This window comes from Pan paniscus, chromosome 14, assembly GCF_029289425.2.
Source record: "Pan paniscus chromosome 14, NHGRI_mPanPan1-v2.0_pri, whole genome shotgun sequence".
Lineage (NCBI taxonomy): Eukaryota > Metazoa > Chordata > Mammalia > Primates > Hominidae > Pan > Pan paniscus.
In genome coordinates, this window is record NC_073263.2 from 58596694 (window position 1) to 58613972 (window position 17279).

General features: G+C 49.8%; 2 protein-coding genes across 2 annotated transcripts; both read left to right on the forward strand.

Moving 5' to 3' along the window:
* The first annotated feature begins 4202 nt into the window (after window positions 1-4202).
* Window positions 4203-5886, forward strand: LOC129393720 (proline-rich protein 20E). Its single transcript, XM_055097186.1, has 2 exons — window positions 4203-4254; window positions 5273-5886. Exons 1-2 carry the CDS (start codon window positions 4203-4205, stop codon window positions 5884-5886), a joined length of 666 nt encoding a protein of 221 aa, XP_054953161.1.
* Window positions 5887-10765: 4879 nt separating this feature from the next.
* Window positions 10766-12449, forward strand: LOC129393715 (proline-rich protein 20E). The gene is made up of 2 exons (XM_055097181.2): window positions 10766-10817; window positions 11836-12449. The coding sequence occupies exons 1-2, from the start codon at window positions 10766-10768 to the stop codon at window positions 12447-12449; spliced, it is 666 nt and encodes a 221-aa protein (XP_054953156.2).
* The last annotated feature ends 4830 nt before the right edge of the window (window positions 12450-17279 follow it).

A 17279-nucleotide genomic window follows, 5' to 3' on the forward strand; every position in this document is an offset into this window, starting at 1 on the left:
ACCGCTAAATGAGGAATCAGTGATTTGACGGCAGTGTCCTTGGCTTCCTCCTGGCTTTAATGGGAATATTTTAAATGTTTCACCATTAACCAAGATGTTTGCTCTAAGTTTCTCATAGATGTTTAAGTTGAGTTAGTTCCCATCTTTTCAGAGTTTGATAAATGTTGTATTATGAATTTTTGTATTTTTGTATTTTATTAAGTAGCCTCTTATTGGCTGGTTTTCACTCCTTTGTAAACGTCCAAATAAAATACAGATAACTTTTTACATCAAAGATTTTTCTCTTGTGTATTCAATCCTTCTAAATAAACCGTTCTCTTCGGACTTATTTTATACAACAGTTCTTTCACTAAACTTTCACAAATCGCAAATATAAAATGTGTTTACTAAAAGCAGAAAGGAAGGTAGAAAAATGGCTCCAGTCTCTGTTCTCCATTCATATCGCATCTCTCCCCATAGTCACACAAGTCTACACCAACAAACGTACACATTAAGAGCATCGTTTGTGGCTCGCTTTTACAAACACCTGGCGTGCCATGTGCCAGGGGTCCTGCTGAAGTGACTATAAGGTCCAGGCAGGCAACACAGGTGTGGTCAGGAGCACAGCCTCTGTGGAGTCCGTGCGTCTCCAAACTAGGAACAGGCGACTTCGTATTGAAGCATGGCATGGATCACAATGAGCACTGTGCAGTGGGAGCTGCTTCTTGGCTTGCCATTGGGGTCTGTCATCCATAAGCCAGAAAGCCCCCTTGCAGTCATCCCACGCACATGTGCCACTCTCTTCCTGCTGTATATCTGTCTGGAAAGAGGCACAGGTTTTACATTCCGCAGGTGGCGGTCTGCTGATACGCCACTTCCAGGACATTTCCACCACCAGAATGCTTCACTAAACATGTGTACGTGGAGTAAGACAGGGTCTCATTCAGTCATCCAGGCTGGAGTGCAGTGGTGCAATCACAGCTCACTGCAGCCCGCACCTCCTCAGCTCAGGTGATCCTCCAACATCAGGTTGCCAAGTAGCTCAGACTGCAGGCAGGCACCAAGACCCCTTGGTAATTCCTCCGGGTTTATTTATTCATTTATTTATTTATTTATTTATTTATTTATTTTGAAACAGACTCTCACTCTTTCACCCACGCTGGAGCGCGGTGGCTTCGGCTCACTGAGAACTCCATTCCCGGGATTGAAGCGATTCTCATGTCTCGCCCTCATAAAAATAGAAAAATTAGCCAGGCATGGTGGTGGGCCACTGTAGTCCCAGCTGCTCAGGAGTCTGAGGCGGGAGAATCCTTTGAACCCAGGAGGCGGAGGTTGCAGTGAGCCCAGATTGCGCCATTGCAGTGATCCGAGATCATGCTATTGCACTCCAGCCTGGGTGACGGGAGCAAAACTTTGTCTCAAAATGGACAAAAGAGAGAGAGAAGTTATCCCAATAAGAAAGATAAACGTTTTGAAGAGAAACTTCACAGAAGAATCTATGGGTTTGGTCAGTGAGCACACGAAATCCCAATCAGGATGAGAATATGCAAATAAGCATGGAGCATCCTGTGGTGCCAGGGAGAAAGGAGCCGCCCAAAACCAAACAAAACCAAAAGCCACAGCGATGGGAGGTTGACAAAGGGACACGCAAGCCAACTAAGGGAGCTCCCGGTGGCCAAAGCTGGCGACACTCAGTAACAAAGTAATTAACTAAATAATTAATAATTAAATAGTTGAGTCATATATTTGACAAAATAATTAGTTCAATTATTAAATAATTCATCCCCTGAAGTATTGGAGTGTAAACCAAAGCATACAATAGGTGTCCATGAGTCCATACGGATATAAATAAGTGACTAAATCAACAACCATGTGGGGGAGAATGGGAAAATCCTCCACACAGGAGAACTCCACAGAATTTCGGTAGCTCTTCCCCCGCACGGAGATAAAGCAAAACTTCCCTTTTATTTAAGTATAGGCCCCAGGTAGCGACTTCCAAAAAGTACAGTAGAGAAAGAGGTGGGAAAATCACTTGATGGTGGAGAAACCTAATCAACACTGCCCCAGCCAGGTGACCAGGACTAATAGCAGCAGTGATAAGCCGGCTTGATGGTGTGTACTGTAGACAGGATGGGATGGGAATGGCGCTTTCCCGCTGCAATCTTCCTTACAAAAACATATAATTCCAGTCAGATCACAAGGAATACATCACACGAACTTCAGGAGGGGACATCCCACAATATATCTGATCAGTATTCCAAGTGTCAAGGTCATCAAAAACAAGGCAAGTGTGAGAAACCGTCGCAGCCAAGGGGAACCGTGACGAATTGTAAGGTGGTACCCTGGATGGGGTCTTGGGACAGAAAAGGTATGTGAGGTGAAAACATAGCAAAACCTCACTTCAACAACAAATACAACCCAAAAAAATAATTGGCCCGGCATGGTGGCTTGCGCCTGGGGTCCCAGCTACTCGGGAGGTTGAGCGGGAAGGACGGCTTGAGCTCAGGCCTTCCAAACAAGCCTGGGCACATAGCGAAACCTCGTCTCTCCAAAAAATCCGAAAATTGTCCCGATGTGGTGGCGCTCACCTGTAGTCCAGCTACTCCGGAGGCCGAGACAGGAGAATCACTTGAACTGATTCTCCTATCTCAGCCCCCCAAGTAGCCGCAGCGAGCCGAGATGGCACCGCTGCACTCCAGCCTGGGCTACAGAGCGACAACCCGTCTCTGTAAAAAAAAAAAAAAAAAACAAGGATGCAAACCAACCAAATAACCCACTGCGGGATTCCCCTCCAGTGTCCTGCTGTGTTTCCCGCTGTCTTCCTCCACCCGTGTGTGCAGCCACAGCAATAAAAGCCAGTGGTGTGGGTCTCACACGCATCTCCAGCCCCGTCGCCATCGCGCTGAGCTCGACTCTTTTTACAAAAGGCCACCTGACAACCTCACTTGGCAGTTCAAAAGCCCCTTCAGCCAGATGTGCGCAAGCCAAGCTCCGCAACTTCCCATTCAGAGCAGGTTCTCGGTCCACCTCTGCCTGAATGAACGGGCGGGCTACCAAGGCCGCAGTCTCTTCCTCAAGGGCTGTCCACACTGGGTCTGGCTTTCTCTGGGAAATTTCTCTCCCACCAGGGAACTTTCTCCTCCTCTACCTCCCTCAGTCTCAGTCTAACAGCACCCTGCGCCCAACCCCGAGGGCTGCAATAGCCTTCTTGCCTCTCCTGACTTAATTCTGCGGACCCTGGGTTGGCGCTCCTTCACAGCCAGGCTGGTCGTTTCTGAAATGTTAACCCGCTGCCCGACACCGTTCCACGGTTTTCCGCTGCCTTGGAACAAGACCAGCTCCTGCGCGGACCCTGCCTCCACCTCGCACCACCTCTGGGCCTGGACTTGGCCTCCGGTCCATTGCCAGAATGTGCCGGGCTCCCTTCCAGTCCGGGCCTCAGCACACCCTCTTCACTCCCTTTCCTTTCTCCCTGCCTCTCCCAACCCGGTTCAGGTTGACTAATTTCAAATTTTATGTTCCAGATTTCAGCCCAGATATCCCCCCTTTGGATGCTTTCCTTCACCGTGCTCAGATCTAAGCTAATCGCATCTTCCTATCAGCCGCTTTCCGGGCACCACACCCCATTGTGCTGACACTCAAAGGCCATTATGCATTTTGTCCCTCGATGATTAGATTAATCAATCAACCACGGGCGTCTAGAAATGGCGGCATCTCAGAAGGGCCCCATTTGACTGGCAGGGGACTGGCCCAATGCGCCTCGCAAGCCCAGCCAGGCCCGCCCCAGCCGGCCCCCCTCTGACCACGCCTGTCCCTTACGCGACTGCCTTGCTGCCGTATAAGAGGGACCGCGCTCGGCCTCCAGCAGTCGGCTTTCTGCTGGGCTCGGAGCCAGAACCTGCTGCGTGCTCCCTCCAGACTCCCTGGCTGCGGGTGGACTACCTCAGAGCTACAGCGGTGAACCTGTGGACACCTCCGACTCCTCGGGCCTCTCTTCGTCGAAGAGTCTCCTAATTTTCAGATCTCCGGAGCCAGCTGTGGGAAGATCAGGTGTGTGTCTGGGAGTCCCGGAGGGGTGGACAGATCTTGGGTGGGTGCAGCTGGGGACAGAATCCTCATTCCCCTAGAAAGGCCACGGCCATCCCCCTGCCTTGTCACCTCTGTCTTCCTAAATCCGTTCTTGCTCTCTTGTTTTTCTCCCCAGCCCCTCCCGCCGATTGCTCATGGAGGAACCAAGGCCTTCGAAGCGACTTCGCTCCATGGCCCCTAATCAAGGTACATCAAACGCCTGCCACTCTCTTTTTAATTTCGTTTGTTCCCCAATTCTTCCCCAATTGTTTGAATTCAAACTCAATCGAGCATTCTCTGTTTCACCTTCTCCTAGCCTGCCTCAACCTGGGCTGGTTGTTGGAAGTCAGCTCCCAGGTTCCACATCCTCTGGCAAATTCCCTTCCCTCTTTCGAACTGTAATCCCATTTCCCAAATCTGAGATTTGCTGTTGTTGTCGCTGTTTCCTTCTGTTTCGTTTTGTATTACTGTTTGTCCGTAGCAGACCGAGTCCTCACGCTACGTCTTGATCTATGATAAACCGGTACTTCCACCTTGTTCTTTCCCGGAGGAGTTGGAATTTTACGGCTGTTGCCACGTTGTTCTCCAAAACATTTCCCTTCCTACGCTGAGTGTCCTAAATCTTTTAATCTTGTCTAGTTTGACAGATGCAGAACAATAAAGCATCCACTGAAAGCAAATTCTTTAACATCTTGCTGGTCTGAAACATCTTCATTCTCCCCTCCCAGATTCTTTAGTGAAACTTTGGTTGGACAGGACACTTTAGGTGGGAAATTCATTTCCCTTGAAATTTCGAAGACATTTTCTGTTATGTTCTAGACTGAACTGCTGCTTTTGAGATGTCTGATTTTTGAGACATGTGGAATCCTAGCCCTTTCCATGTGACTTTTCCTTTCTCTGTCTCCCGCTCCCTACAATCTTTTAGAATCTTCTCTTTTTCCTCAGCACTCTGAAATTTTGTGGTGAAATGTCTCAGCCACAACATACCTCTAATTCTCTTATATTTCATCCTTCTTTCCATCCTTTTAGGTTTTTGCTTTGTTCTGTGGGAGATCTTCTCAACTTCATTCTCCAATTTCCATGGAGAGTTTTGTTTCTTCTCTGACAATTTTAACTTCAAAAATCCCTCTTTTCTCTGAGTATTTATTTTTAAAAGTATCCTATAACTGCTTGATGGGTAAAATTCCTTCTATCTCTCTCTGCTCACGCTCTGCTTCTCTTTTAGCCTCAGGTGGGCCTCCTCCAGAGCCAGGCTGCTGTGTTGCGGACCCTGAAGACTCCGTGGAAGCAGATGGGCCCGCACAGCCAGCCCAACCCGCAAAACCCATCGCTTACGTGAAACCCTTCAGATGGCAGCCCCCAGCTCGCCCAGAGTCACCCCGTCCTGCAGAGAGAGGCCGGCGCCGGGGAGGAAGCCGGCGGCCAGGGCGAGGCCGTGGCAGAAGGGCTGGGCCCCGCGGGGACGCTGGCCAGAGACAGGGGGCAGAAGGCGTGATGGGACCGGACGTGCACATCCCACTGGACCACCATGGAGAGCCAGGCCACCAGGGGGAACCGGAAATCACGGAGACCGCAGCCTTCTCTCTTTCTGAAACAGGTCCTCTGCCTGGAACTGTGCAGGAAGGCCCTGGCCCCGACGTGGCGCAACCTGAGCTGGGGTTTCAGGAGCCGCCCACTGCTCCTGGGCCTCAGGCTGTTGACTGGCAACCCGCGTTGACCCTCTATCCCTGCATCGGGTTTAGGGCTCTGGGTGACTCAGCTGTTTTACAAGTCATTCAAACCCCCCACGGCACCTATGTGCAAGGGGTCCCAGTGTTCCTCACCGACATTGCATATTGACCACTATCCGCCACCCACGTTGTTCCCAGCCTCCCTTTCTTCCACCTGGACGTTCCCCCCAGCCCCACTTCTGCTCCACTCCTCCCCCGACTGGACCTGAAGCCTGAGCTTCCCCTGAACTTAGAGTACGCAACTTACAATATGCAAGCTGCCAAACCCCCTTTCTGTACAAGGCGATTGGAATGGAACTGTCATGTACAGTGAAAGTACACGTCACGTGTTTCAGCCAAGAAAGAGCCAAACCAGACGACCGGGAGGAAGTGGGATGCAACAAGGATCAGTAAGCATGGAAATTAGGAAACTGTATTCTTAAGTCCAGAGGAGTACGATTCTGGAAAAAGGATTGATGACCTAGAATTAAAATTCCAGAAGACACTCATATAGACATGTGGGGCATGCGAAAATTCAGAAGGAGCTAGAAGTTACTACAGTTCTTGTCTAGTGCCTGGAGACGATAGACTGGCTGAATATAAGAGCGATAAAACTCTAGACTGACACATTTTTAAGTCTCAACGTGGGTACCCTTTGGGAACCACTAAATGAATTGGAATAGAAGGTAAAATTTCAAACAGATTGAGGAAAAAGTGGATCAAAGGACATTTGATGAATCAGACAAAAGGTGTCGGGGTGGTGGGAGGGAGGCTAACGGAAACAAGGAGAGTGCATGACTCACTGGAACCGCTAAATGAGGAATCAGTGATTTGACGGCAGTGTCCTTGGCTTCCTCCTGGCTTTAATGGGAATATTTTAAATGTTTCACCATTAACCAAGATGTTTGCTCTAAGTTTCTCATAGATGTTTAAGTTGAGTTAGTTCCCATCTTTTCAGAGTTTGATAAATGTTGTATTATGAATTTTTGTATTTTTGTATTTTATTAAGTAGCCTCTTATTGGCTGGTTTTCACTCCTTTGTAAACGTCCAAATAAAATACAGATAACTTTTTACATCAAAGATTTTTCTCTTGTGTATTCAATCCTTCTAAATAAACCGTTCTCTTCGGACTTATTTTATACAACAGTTCTTTCACTAAACTTTCACAAATCGCAAATATAAAATGTGTTTACTAAAAGCAGAAAGGAAGGTAGAAAAATGGCTCCAGTCTCTGTTCTCCATTCATATCGCATCTCTCCCCATAGTCACACAAGTCTACACCAACAAACGTACACATTAAGAGCATCGTTTGTGGCTCGCTTTTACAAACACCTGGCGTGCCATGTGCCAGGGGTCCTGCTGAAGTGACTATAAGGTCCAGGCAGGCAACACAGGTGTGGTCAGGAGCACAGCCTCTGTGGAGTCCGTGCGTCTCCAAACTAGGAACAGGCGACTTCGTATTGAAGCATGGCATGGATCACAATGAGCACTGTGCAGTGGGAGCTGCTTCTTGGCTTGCCATTGGGGTCTGTCATCCATAAGCCAGAAAGCCCCCTTGCAGTCATCCCACGCACATGTGCCACTCTCTTCCTGCTGTATATCTGTCTGGAAAGAGGCACAGGTTTTACATTCCGCAGGTGGCGGTCTGCTGATACGCCACTTCCAGGACATTTCCACCACCAGAATGCTTCACTAAACATGTGTACGTGGAGTAAGACAGGGTCTCATTCAGTCATCCAGGCTGGAGTGCAGTGGTGCAATCACAGCTCACTGCAGCCCGCACCTCCTCAGCTCAGGTGATCCTCCAACATCAGGTTGCCAAGTAGCTCAGACTGCAGGCAGGCACCAAGACCCCTTGGTAATTCCTCCGGGTTTATTTATTCATTTATTTATTTATTTATTTATTTATTTATTTTGAAACAGACTCTCACTCTTTCACCCACGCTGGAGCGCGGTGGCTTCGGCTCACTGAGAACTCCATTCCCGGGATTGAAGCGATTCTCATGTCTCGCCCTCATAAAAATAGAAAAATTAGCCAGGCATGGTGGTGGGCCACTGTAGTCCCAGCTGCTCAGGAGTCTGAGGCGGGAGAATCCTTTGAACCCAGGAGGCGGAGGTTGCAGTGAGCCCAGATTGCGCCATTGCAGTGATCCGAGATCATGCTATTGCACTCCAGCCTGGGTGACGGGAGCAAAACTTTGTCTCAAAATGGACAAAAGAGAGAGAGAAGTTATCCCAATAAGAAAGATAAACGTTTTGAAGAGAAACTTCACAGAAGAATCTATGGGTTTGGTCAGTGAGCACACGAAATCCCAATCAGGATGAGAATATGCAAATAAGCATGGAGCATCCTGTGGTGCCAGGGAGAAAGGAGCCGCCCAAAACCAAACAAAACCAAAAGCCACAGCGATGGGAGGTTGACAAAGGGACACGCAAGCCAACTAAGGGAGCTCCCGGTGGCCAAAGCTGGCGACACTCAGTAACAAAGTAATTAACTAAATAATTAATAATTAAATAGTTGAGTCATATATTTGACAAAATAATTAGTTCAATTATTAAATAATTCATCCCCTGAAGTATTGGAGTGTAAACCAAAGCATACAATAGGTGTCCATGAGTCCATACGGATATAAATAAGTGACTAAATCAACAACCATGTGGGGGAGAATGGGAAAATCCTCCACACAGGAGAACTCCACAGAATTTCGGTAGCTCTTCCCCCGCACGGAGATAAAGCAAAACTTCCCTTTTATTTAAGTATAGGCCCCAGGTAGCGACTTCCAAAAAGTACAGTAGAGAAAGAGGTGGGAAAATCACTTGATGGTGGAGAAACCTAATCAACACTGCCCCAGCCAGGTGACCAGGACTAATAGCAGCAGTGATAAGCCGGCTTGATGGTGTGTACTGTAGACAGGATGGGATGGGAATGGCGCTTTCCCGCTGCAATCTTCCTTACAAAAACATATAATTCCAGTCAGATCACAAGGAATACATCACACGAACTTCAGGAGGGGACATCCCACAATATATCTGATCAGTATTCCAAGTGTCAAGGTCATCAAAAACAAGGCAAGTGTGAGAAACCGTCGCAGCCAAGGGGAACCGTGACGAATTGTAAGGTGGTACCCTGGATGGGGTCTTGGGACAGAAAAGGTATGTGAGGTGAAAACATAGCAAAACCTCACTTCAACAACAAATACAACCCAAAAAAATAATTGGCCCGGCATGGTGGCTTGCGCCTGGGGTCCCAGCTACTCGGGAGGTTGAGCGGGAAGGACGGCTTGAGCTCAGGCCTTCCAAACAAGCCTGGGCACATAGCGAAACCTCGTCTCTCCAAAAAATCCGAAAATTGTCCCGATGTGGTGGCGCTCACCTGTAGTCCAGCTACTCCGGAGGCCGAGACAGGAGAATCACTTGAACTGATTCTCCTATCTCAGCCCCCCAAGTAGCCGCAGCGAGCCGAGATGGCACCGCTGCACTCCAGCCTGGGCTACAGAGCGACAACCCGTCTCTGTAAAAAAAAAAAAAAAAAACAAGGATGCAAACCAACCAAATAACCCACTGCGGGATTCCCCTCCAGTGTCCTGCTGTGTTTCCCGCTGTCTTCCTCCACCCGTGTGTGCAGCCACAGCAATAAAAGCCAGTGGTGTGGGTCTCACACGCATCTCCAGCCCCGTCGCCATCGCGCTGAGCTCGACTCTTTTTACAAAAGGCCACCTGACAACCTCACTTGGCAGTTCAAAAGCCCCTTCAGCCAGATGTGCGCAAGCCAAGCTCCGCAACTTCCCATTCAGAGCAGGTTCTCGGTCCACCTCTGCCTGAATGAACGGGCGGGCTACCAAGGCCGCAGTCTCTTCCTCAAGGGCTGTCCACACTGGGTCTGGCTTTCTCTGGGAAATTTCTCTCCCACCAGGGAACTTTCTCCTCCTCTACCTCCCTCAGTCTCAGTCTAACAGCACCCTGCGCCCAACCCCGAGGGCTGCAATAGCCTTCTTGCCTCTCCTGACTTAATTCTGCGGACCCTGGGTTGGCGCTCCTTCACAGCCAGGCTGGTCGTTTCTGAAATGTTAACCCGCTGCCCGACACCGTTCCACGGTTTTCCGCTGCCTTGGAACAAGACCAGCTCCTGCGCGGACCCTGCCTCCACCTCGCACCACCTCTGGGCCTGGACTTGGCCTCCGGTCCATTGCCAGAATGTGCCGGGCTCCCTTCCAGTCCGGGCCTCAGCACACCCTCTTCACTCCCTTTCCTTTCTCCCTGCCTCTCCCAACCCGGTTCAGGTTGACTAATTTCAAATTTTATGTTCCAGATTTCAGCCCAGATATCCCCCCTTTGGATGCTTTCCTTCACCGTGCTCAGATCTAAGCTAATCGCATCTTCCTATCAGCCGCTTTCCGGGCACCACACCCCATTGTGCTGACACTCAAAGGCCATTATGCATTTTGTCCCTCGATGATTAGATTAATCAATCAACCACGGGCGTCTAGAAATGGCGGCATCTCAGAAGGGCCCCATTTGACTGGCAGGGGACTGGCCCAATGCGCCTCGCAAGCCCAGCCAGGCCCGCCCCAGCCGGCCCCCCTCTGACCACGCCTGTCCCTTACGCGACTGCCTTGCTGCCGTATAAGAGGGACCGCGCTCGGCCTCCAGCAGTCGGCTTTCTGCTGGGCTCGGAGCCAGAACCTGCTGCGTGCTCCCTCCAGACTCCCTGGCTGCGGGTGGACTACCTCAGAGCTACAGCGGTGAACCTGTGGACACCTCCGACTCCTCGGGCCTCTCTTCGTCGAAGAGTCTCCTAATTTTCAGATCTCCGGAGCCAGCTGTGGGAAGATCAGGTGTGTGTCTGGGAGTCCCGGAGGGGTGGACAGATCTTGGGTGGGTGCAGCTGGGGACAGAATCCTCATTCCCCTAGAAAGGCCACGGCCATCCCCCTGCCTTGTCACCTCTGTCTTCCTAAATCCGTTCTTGCTCTCTTGTTTTTCTCCCCAGCCCCTCCCGCCGATTGCTCATGGAGGAACCAAGGCCTTCGAAGCGACTTCGCTCCATGGCCCCTAATCAAGGTACATCAAACGCCTGCCACTCTCTTTTTAATTTCGTTTGTTCCCCAATTCTTCCCCAATTGTTTGAATTCAAACTCAATCGAGCATTCTCTGTTTCACCTTCTCCTAGCCTGCCTCAACCTGGGCTGGTTGTTGGAAGTCAGCTCCCAGGTTCCACATCCTCTGGCAAATTCCCTTCCCTCTTTCGAACTGTAATCCCATTTCCCAAATCTGAGATTTGCTGTTGTTGTCGCTGTTTCCTTCTGTTTCGTTTTGTATTACTGTTTGTCCGTAGCAGACCGAGTCCTCACGCTACGTCTTGATCTATGATAAACCGGTACTTCCACCTTGTTCTTTCCCGGAGGAGTTGGAATTTTACGGCTGTTGCCACGTTGTTCTCCAAAACATTTCCCTTCCTACGCTGAGTGTCCTAAATCTTTTAATCTTGTCTAGTTTGACAGATGCAGAACAATAAAGCATCCACTGAAAGCAAATTCTTTAACATCTTGCTGGTCTGAAACATCTTCATTCTCCCCTCCCAGATTCTTTAGTGAAACTTTGGTTGGACAGGACACTTTAGGTGGGAAATTCATTTCCCTTGAAATTTCGAAGACATTTTCTGTTATGTTCTAGACTGAACTGCTGCTTTTGAGATGTCTGATTTTTGAGACATGTGGAATCCTAGCCCTTTCCATGTGACTTTTCCTTTCTCTGTCTCCCGCTCCCTACAATCTTTTAGAATCTTCTCTTTTTCCTCAGCACTCTGAAATTTTGTGGTGAAATGTCTCAGCCACAACATACCTCTAATTCTCTTATATTTCATCCTTCTTTCCATCCTTTTAGGTTTTTGCTTTGTTCTGTGGGAGATCTTCTCAACTTCATTCTCCAATTTCCATGGAGAGTTTTGTTTCTTCTCTGACAATTTTAACTTCAAAAATCCCTCTTTTCTCTGAGTATTTATTTTTAAAAGTATCCTATAACTGCTTGATGGGTAAAATTCCTTCTATCTCTCTCTGCTCACGCTCTGCTTCTCTTTTAGCCTCAGGTGGGCCTCCTCCAGAGCCAGGCTGCTGTGTTGCGGACCCTGAAGACTCCGTGGAAGCAGATGGGCCCGCACAGCCAGCCCAACCCGCAAAACCCATCGCTTACGTGAAACCCTTCAGATGGCAGCCCCCAGCTCGCCCAGAGTCACCCCGTCCTGCAGAGAGAGGCCGGCGCCGGGGAGGAAGCCGGCGGCCAGGGCGAGGCCGTGGCAGAAGGGCTGGGCCCCGCGGGGACGCTGGCCAGAGACAGGGGGCAGAAGGCGTGATGGGACCGGACGTGCACATCCCACTGGACCACCATGGAGAGCCAGGCCACCAGGGGGAACCGGAAATCACGGAGACCGCAGCCTTCTCTCTTTCTGAAACAGGTCCTCTGCCTGGAACTGTGCAGGAAGGCCCTGGCCCCGACGTGGCGCAACCTGAGCTGGGGTTTCAGGAGCCGCCCACTGCTCCTGGGCCTCAGGCTGTTGACTGGCAACCCGCGTTGACCCTCTATCCCTGCATCGGGTTTAGGGCTCTGGGTGACTCAGCTGTTTTACAAGTCATTCAAACCCCCCACGGCACCTATGTGCAAGGGGTCCCAGTGTTCCTCACCGACATTGCATATTGACCACTATCCGCCACCCACGTTGTTCCCAGCCTCCCTTTCTTCCACCTGGACGTTCCCCCCAGCCCCACTTCTGCTCCACTCCTCCCCCGACTGGACCTGAAGCCTGAGCTTCCCCTGAACTTAGAGTACGCAACTTACAATATGCAAGCTGCCAAACCCCCTTTCTGTACAAGGCGATTGGAATGGAACTGTCATGTACAGTGAAAGTACACGTCACGTGTTTCAGCCAAGAAAGAGCCAAACCAGACGACCGGGAGGAAGTGGGATGCAACAAGGATCAGTAAGCATGGAAATTAGGAAACTGTATTCTTAAGTCCAGAGGAGTACGATTCTGGAAAAAGGATTGATGACCTAGAATTAAAATTCCAGAAGACACTCATATAGACATGTGGGGCATGCGAAAATTCAGAAGGAGCTAGAAGTTACTACAGTTCTTGTCTAGTGCCTGGAGACGATAGACTGGCTGAATATAAGAGCGATAAAACTCTAGACTGACACATTTTTAAGTCTCAACGTGGGTACCCTTTGGGAACCACTAAATGAATTGGAATAGAAGGTAAAATTTCAAACAGATTGAGGAAAAAGTGGATCAAAGGACATTTGATGAATCAGACAAAAGGTGTCGGGGTGGTGGGAGGGAGGCTAACGGAAACAAGGAGAGTGCATGACTCACTGGAACCGCTAAATGAGGAATCAGTGATTTGACGGCAGTGTCCTTGGCTTCCTCCTGGCTTTAATGGGAATATTTTAAATGTTTCACCATTAACCAAGATGTTTGCTCTAAGTTTCTCATAGATGTTTAAGTTGAGTTAGTTCCCATCTTTTCAGAGTTTGATAAATGTTGTATTATGAATTTTTGTATTTTTGTATTTTATTAAGTAGCCTCTTATTGGCTGGTTTTCACTCCTTTGTAAACGTCCAAATAAAATACAGATAACTTTTTACATCAAAGATTTTTCTCTTGTGTATTCAATCCTTCTAAATAAACCGTTCTCTTCGGACTTATTTTATACAACAGTTCTTTCACTAAACTTTCACAAATCGCAAATATAAAATGTGTTTACTAAAAGCAGAAAGGAAGGTAGAAAAATGGCTCCAGTCTCTGTTCTCCATTCATATCGCATCTCTCCCCATAGTCACACAAGTCTACACCAACAAACGTACACATTAAGAGCATCGTTTGTGGCTCGCTTTTACAAACACCTGGCGTGCCATGTGCCAGGGGTCCTGCTGAAGTGACTATAAGGTCCAGGCAGGCAACACAGGTGTGGTCAGGAGCACAGCCTCTGTGGAGTCCGTGCGTCTCCAAACTAGGAACAGGCGACTTCGTATTGAAGCATGGCATGGATCACAATGAGCACTGTGCAGTGGGAGCTGCTTCTTGGCTTGCCATTGGGGTCTGTCATCCATAAGCCAGAAAGCCCCCTTGCAGTCATCCCACGCACATGTGCCACTCTCTTCCTGCTGTATATCTGTCTGGAAAGAGGCACAGGTTTTACATTCCGCAGGTGGCGGTCTGCTGATACGCCACTTCCAGGACATTTCCACCACCAGAATGCTTCACTAAACATGTGTACGTGGAGTAAGACAGGGTCTCATTCAGTCATCCAGGCTGGAGTGCAGTGGTGCAATCACAGCTCACTGCAGCCCGCACCTCCTCAGCTCAGGTGATCCTCCAACATCAGGTTGCCAAGTAGCTCAGACTGCAGGCAGGCACCAAGACCCCTTGGTAATTCCTCCGGGTTTATTTATTCATTTATTTATTTATTTATTTATTTTGAAACAGACTCTCACTCTTTCACCCACGCTGGAGCGCGGTGGCTTCGGCTCACTGAGAACTCCATTCCCGGGATTGAAGCGATTCTCATGTCTCGCCCTCATAAAAATAGAAAAATTAGCCAGGCATGGTGGTGGGCCACTGTAGTCCCAGCTGCTCAGGAGTCTGAGGCGGGAGAATCCTTTGAACCCAGGAGGCGGAGGTTGCAGTGAGCCCAGATTGCGCCATTGCAGTGATCCGAGATCATGCTATTGCACTCCAGCCTGGGTGACGGGAGCAAAACTTTGTCTCAAAATGGACAAAAGAGAGAGAGAAGTTATCCCAATAAGAAAGATAAACGTTTTGAAGAGAAACTTCACAGAAGAATCTATGGGTTTGGTCAGTGAGCACACGAAATCCCAATCAGGATGAGAATATGCAAATAAGCATGGAGCATCCTGTGGTGCCAGGGAGAAAGGAGCCGCCCAAAACCAAACAAAACCAAAAGCCACAGCGATGGGAGGTTGACAAAGGGACACGCAAGCCAACTAAGGGAGCTCCCGGTGGCCAAAGCTGGCGACACTCAGTAACAAAGTAATTAACTAAATAATTAATAATTAAATAGTTGAGTCATATATTTGACAAAATAATTAGTTCAATTATTAAATAATTCATCCCCTGAAGTATTGGAGTGTAAACCAAAGCATACAATAGGTGTCCATAAGTCCATACGGATATAAATAAGTGACTAAATCAACAACCATGTGGGGGAGAATGGGAAAATCCTCCACACAGGAGAACTCCACAGAATTTCGGTAGCTCTTCCCCCGCACGGAGATAAAGCAAAACTTCCCTTTTATTTAAGTATAGGCCCCAGGTAGCGACTTCCAAAAAGTACAGTAGAGAAAGAGGTGGGAAAATCACTTGATGGTGGAGAAACCTAATCAACACTGCCCCAGCCAGGTGACCAGGACTAATAGCAGCAGTGATAAGCCGGCTTGATGGTGTGTACTGTAGACAGGATGGGATGGGAATGGCGCTTTCCCGCTGCAATCTTCCTTACAAAAACATATAATTCCAGTCAGATCACAAGGAATACATCACACGAACTTCAGGAGGGGACATCCCACAATATATCTGATCAGTATTCCAAGTGTCAAGGTCATCAAAAACAAGGCAAGTGTGAGAAACCGTCGCAGCCAAGGGGAACCGTGACGAATTGTAAGGTGGTACCCTGGATGGGGTCTTGGGACAGAAAAGGTATGTGAGGTGAAAACATAGCAAAACCTCACTTCAACAACAAATACAACCCAAAAAAATAATTGGCCCGGCATGGTGGCTTGCGCCTGGGGTCCCAGCTACTCGGGAGGTTGAGCGGGAAGGACGGCTTGAGCTCAGGCCTTCCAAACAAGCCTGGGCACATAGCGAAACCTCGTCTCTCCAAAAAATCCGAAAATTGTCCCGATGTGGTGGCGCTCACCTGTAGTCCAGCTACTCCGGAGGCCGAGACAGGAGAATCACTTGAACTGATTCTCCTATCTCAGCCCCCCAAGTAGCCGCAGCGAGCCGAGATGGCACCGCTGCACTCCAGCCTGGGCTACAGAGCGACAACCCGTCTCTGTAAAAAAAAAAAAAAAAAAACAAGGATGCAAACCAACCAAATAACCCACTGCGGGATTCCCCTCCAGTGTCCTGCTGTGTTTCCCGCTGTCTTCCTCCACCCGTGTGTGCAGCCACAGCAATAAAAGCCAGTGGTGTGGGTCTCACACGCATCTCCAGCCCCGTCGCCATCGCGCTGAGCTCGACTCTTTTTACAAAAGGCCACCTGACAACCTCACTTGGCAGTTCAAAAGCCCCTTCAGCCAGATGTGCGCAAGCCAAGCTCCGCAACTTCCCATTCAGAGCAGGTTCTCGGTCCACCTCTGCCTGAATGAACGGGCGGGCTACCAAGGCCGCAGTCTCTTCCTCAAGGGCTGTCCACACTGGGTCTGGCTTTCTCTGGGAAATTTCTCTCCCACCAGGGAACTTTCTCCTCCTCTACCTCCCTCAGTCTCAGTCTAACAGCACCCTGCGCCCAACCCCGAGGGCTGCAATAGCCTTCTTGCCTCTCCTGACTTAATTCTGCGGACCCTGGGTTGGCGCTCCTTCACAGCCAGGCTGGTCGTTTCTGAAATGTTAACCCGCTGCCCGACACCGTTCCACGGTTTTCCGCTGCCTTGGAACAAGACCAGCTCCTGCGCGGACCCTGCCTCCACCTCGCACCACCTCTGGGCCTGGACTTGGCCTCCGGTCCATTGCCAGAATGTGCCGGGCTCCCTTCCAGTCCGGGCCTCAGCACACCCTCTTCACTCCCTTTCCTTTCTCCCTGCCTCTCCCAACCCGGTTCAGGTTGACTAATTTCAAATTTTATGTTCCAGATTTCAGCCCAGATATCCCCCCTTTGGATGCTTTCCTTCACCGTGCTCAGATCTAAGCTAATCGCATCTTCCTATCAGCCGCTTTCCGGGCACCACACCCCATTGTGCTGACACTCAAAGGCCATTATGCATTTTGTCCCTCGATGATTAGATTAATCAATCAACCACGGGCGTCTAGAAATGGCGGCATCTCAGAAGGGCCCCATTTGACTGGCAGGGGACTGGCCCAATGCGCCTCGCAAGCCCAGCCAGGCCCGCCCCAGCCGGCCCCCCTCTGACCACGCCTGTCCCTTACGCGACTGCCTTGCTGCCGTATAAGAGGGACCGCGCTCGGCCTCCAGCAGTCGGCTTTCTGCTGGGCTCGGAGCCAGAACCTGCTGCGTGCTCCCTCCAGACTCCCTGGCTGCGGGTGGACTACCTCAGAGCTACAGCGGTGAACCTGTGGACACCTCCGACTCCTCGGGCCTCTCTTCGTCGAAGAGTCTCCTAATTTTCAGATCTCCGGAGCCAGCTGTGGGAAGATCAGGTGTGTGTCTGGGAGTCCCGGAGGGGTGGACAGATCTTGGGTGGGTGCAGCTGGGGACAGAATCCTCATTCCCCTAGAAAGGCCACGGCCATCCCCCTGCCTTGTCACCTCTGTCTTCCTAAATCCGTTCT

Bases quoted from the DNA above. Each gene is read 5' to 3' on its own strand.
- LOC129393720 (XM_055097186.1), top strand. From the start codon at position 4,203: ATGGAGGAACCAAGGCCTTCGAAGCGACTTCGCTCCATGGCCCCTAAT. The intron at 4,255-5,272 runs GTACATCAAACG...CTTCTCTTTTAG, and splicing joins CTCCATGGCCCCTAATCAAG to CCTCAGGTGGGCCTCCTCCA.
- LOC129393715 (XM_055097181.2), top strand. From the start codon at position 10,766: ATGGAGGAACCAAGGCCTTCGAAGCGACTTCGCTCCATGGCCCCTAAT. The intron at 10,818-11,835 runs GTACATCAAACG...CTTCTCTTTTAG, and splicing joins CTCCATGGCCCCTAATCAAG to CCTCAGGTGGGCCTCCTCCA.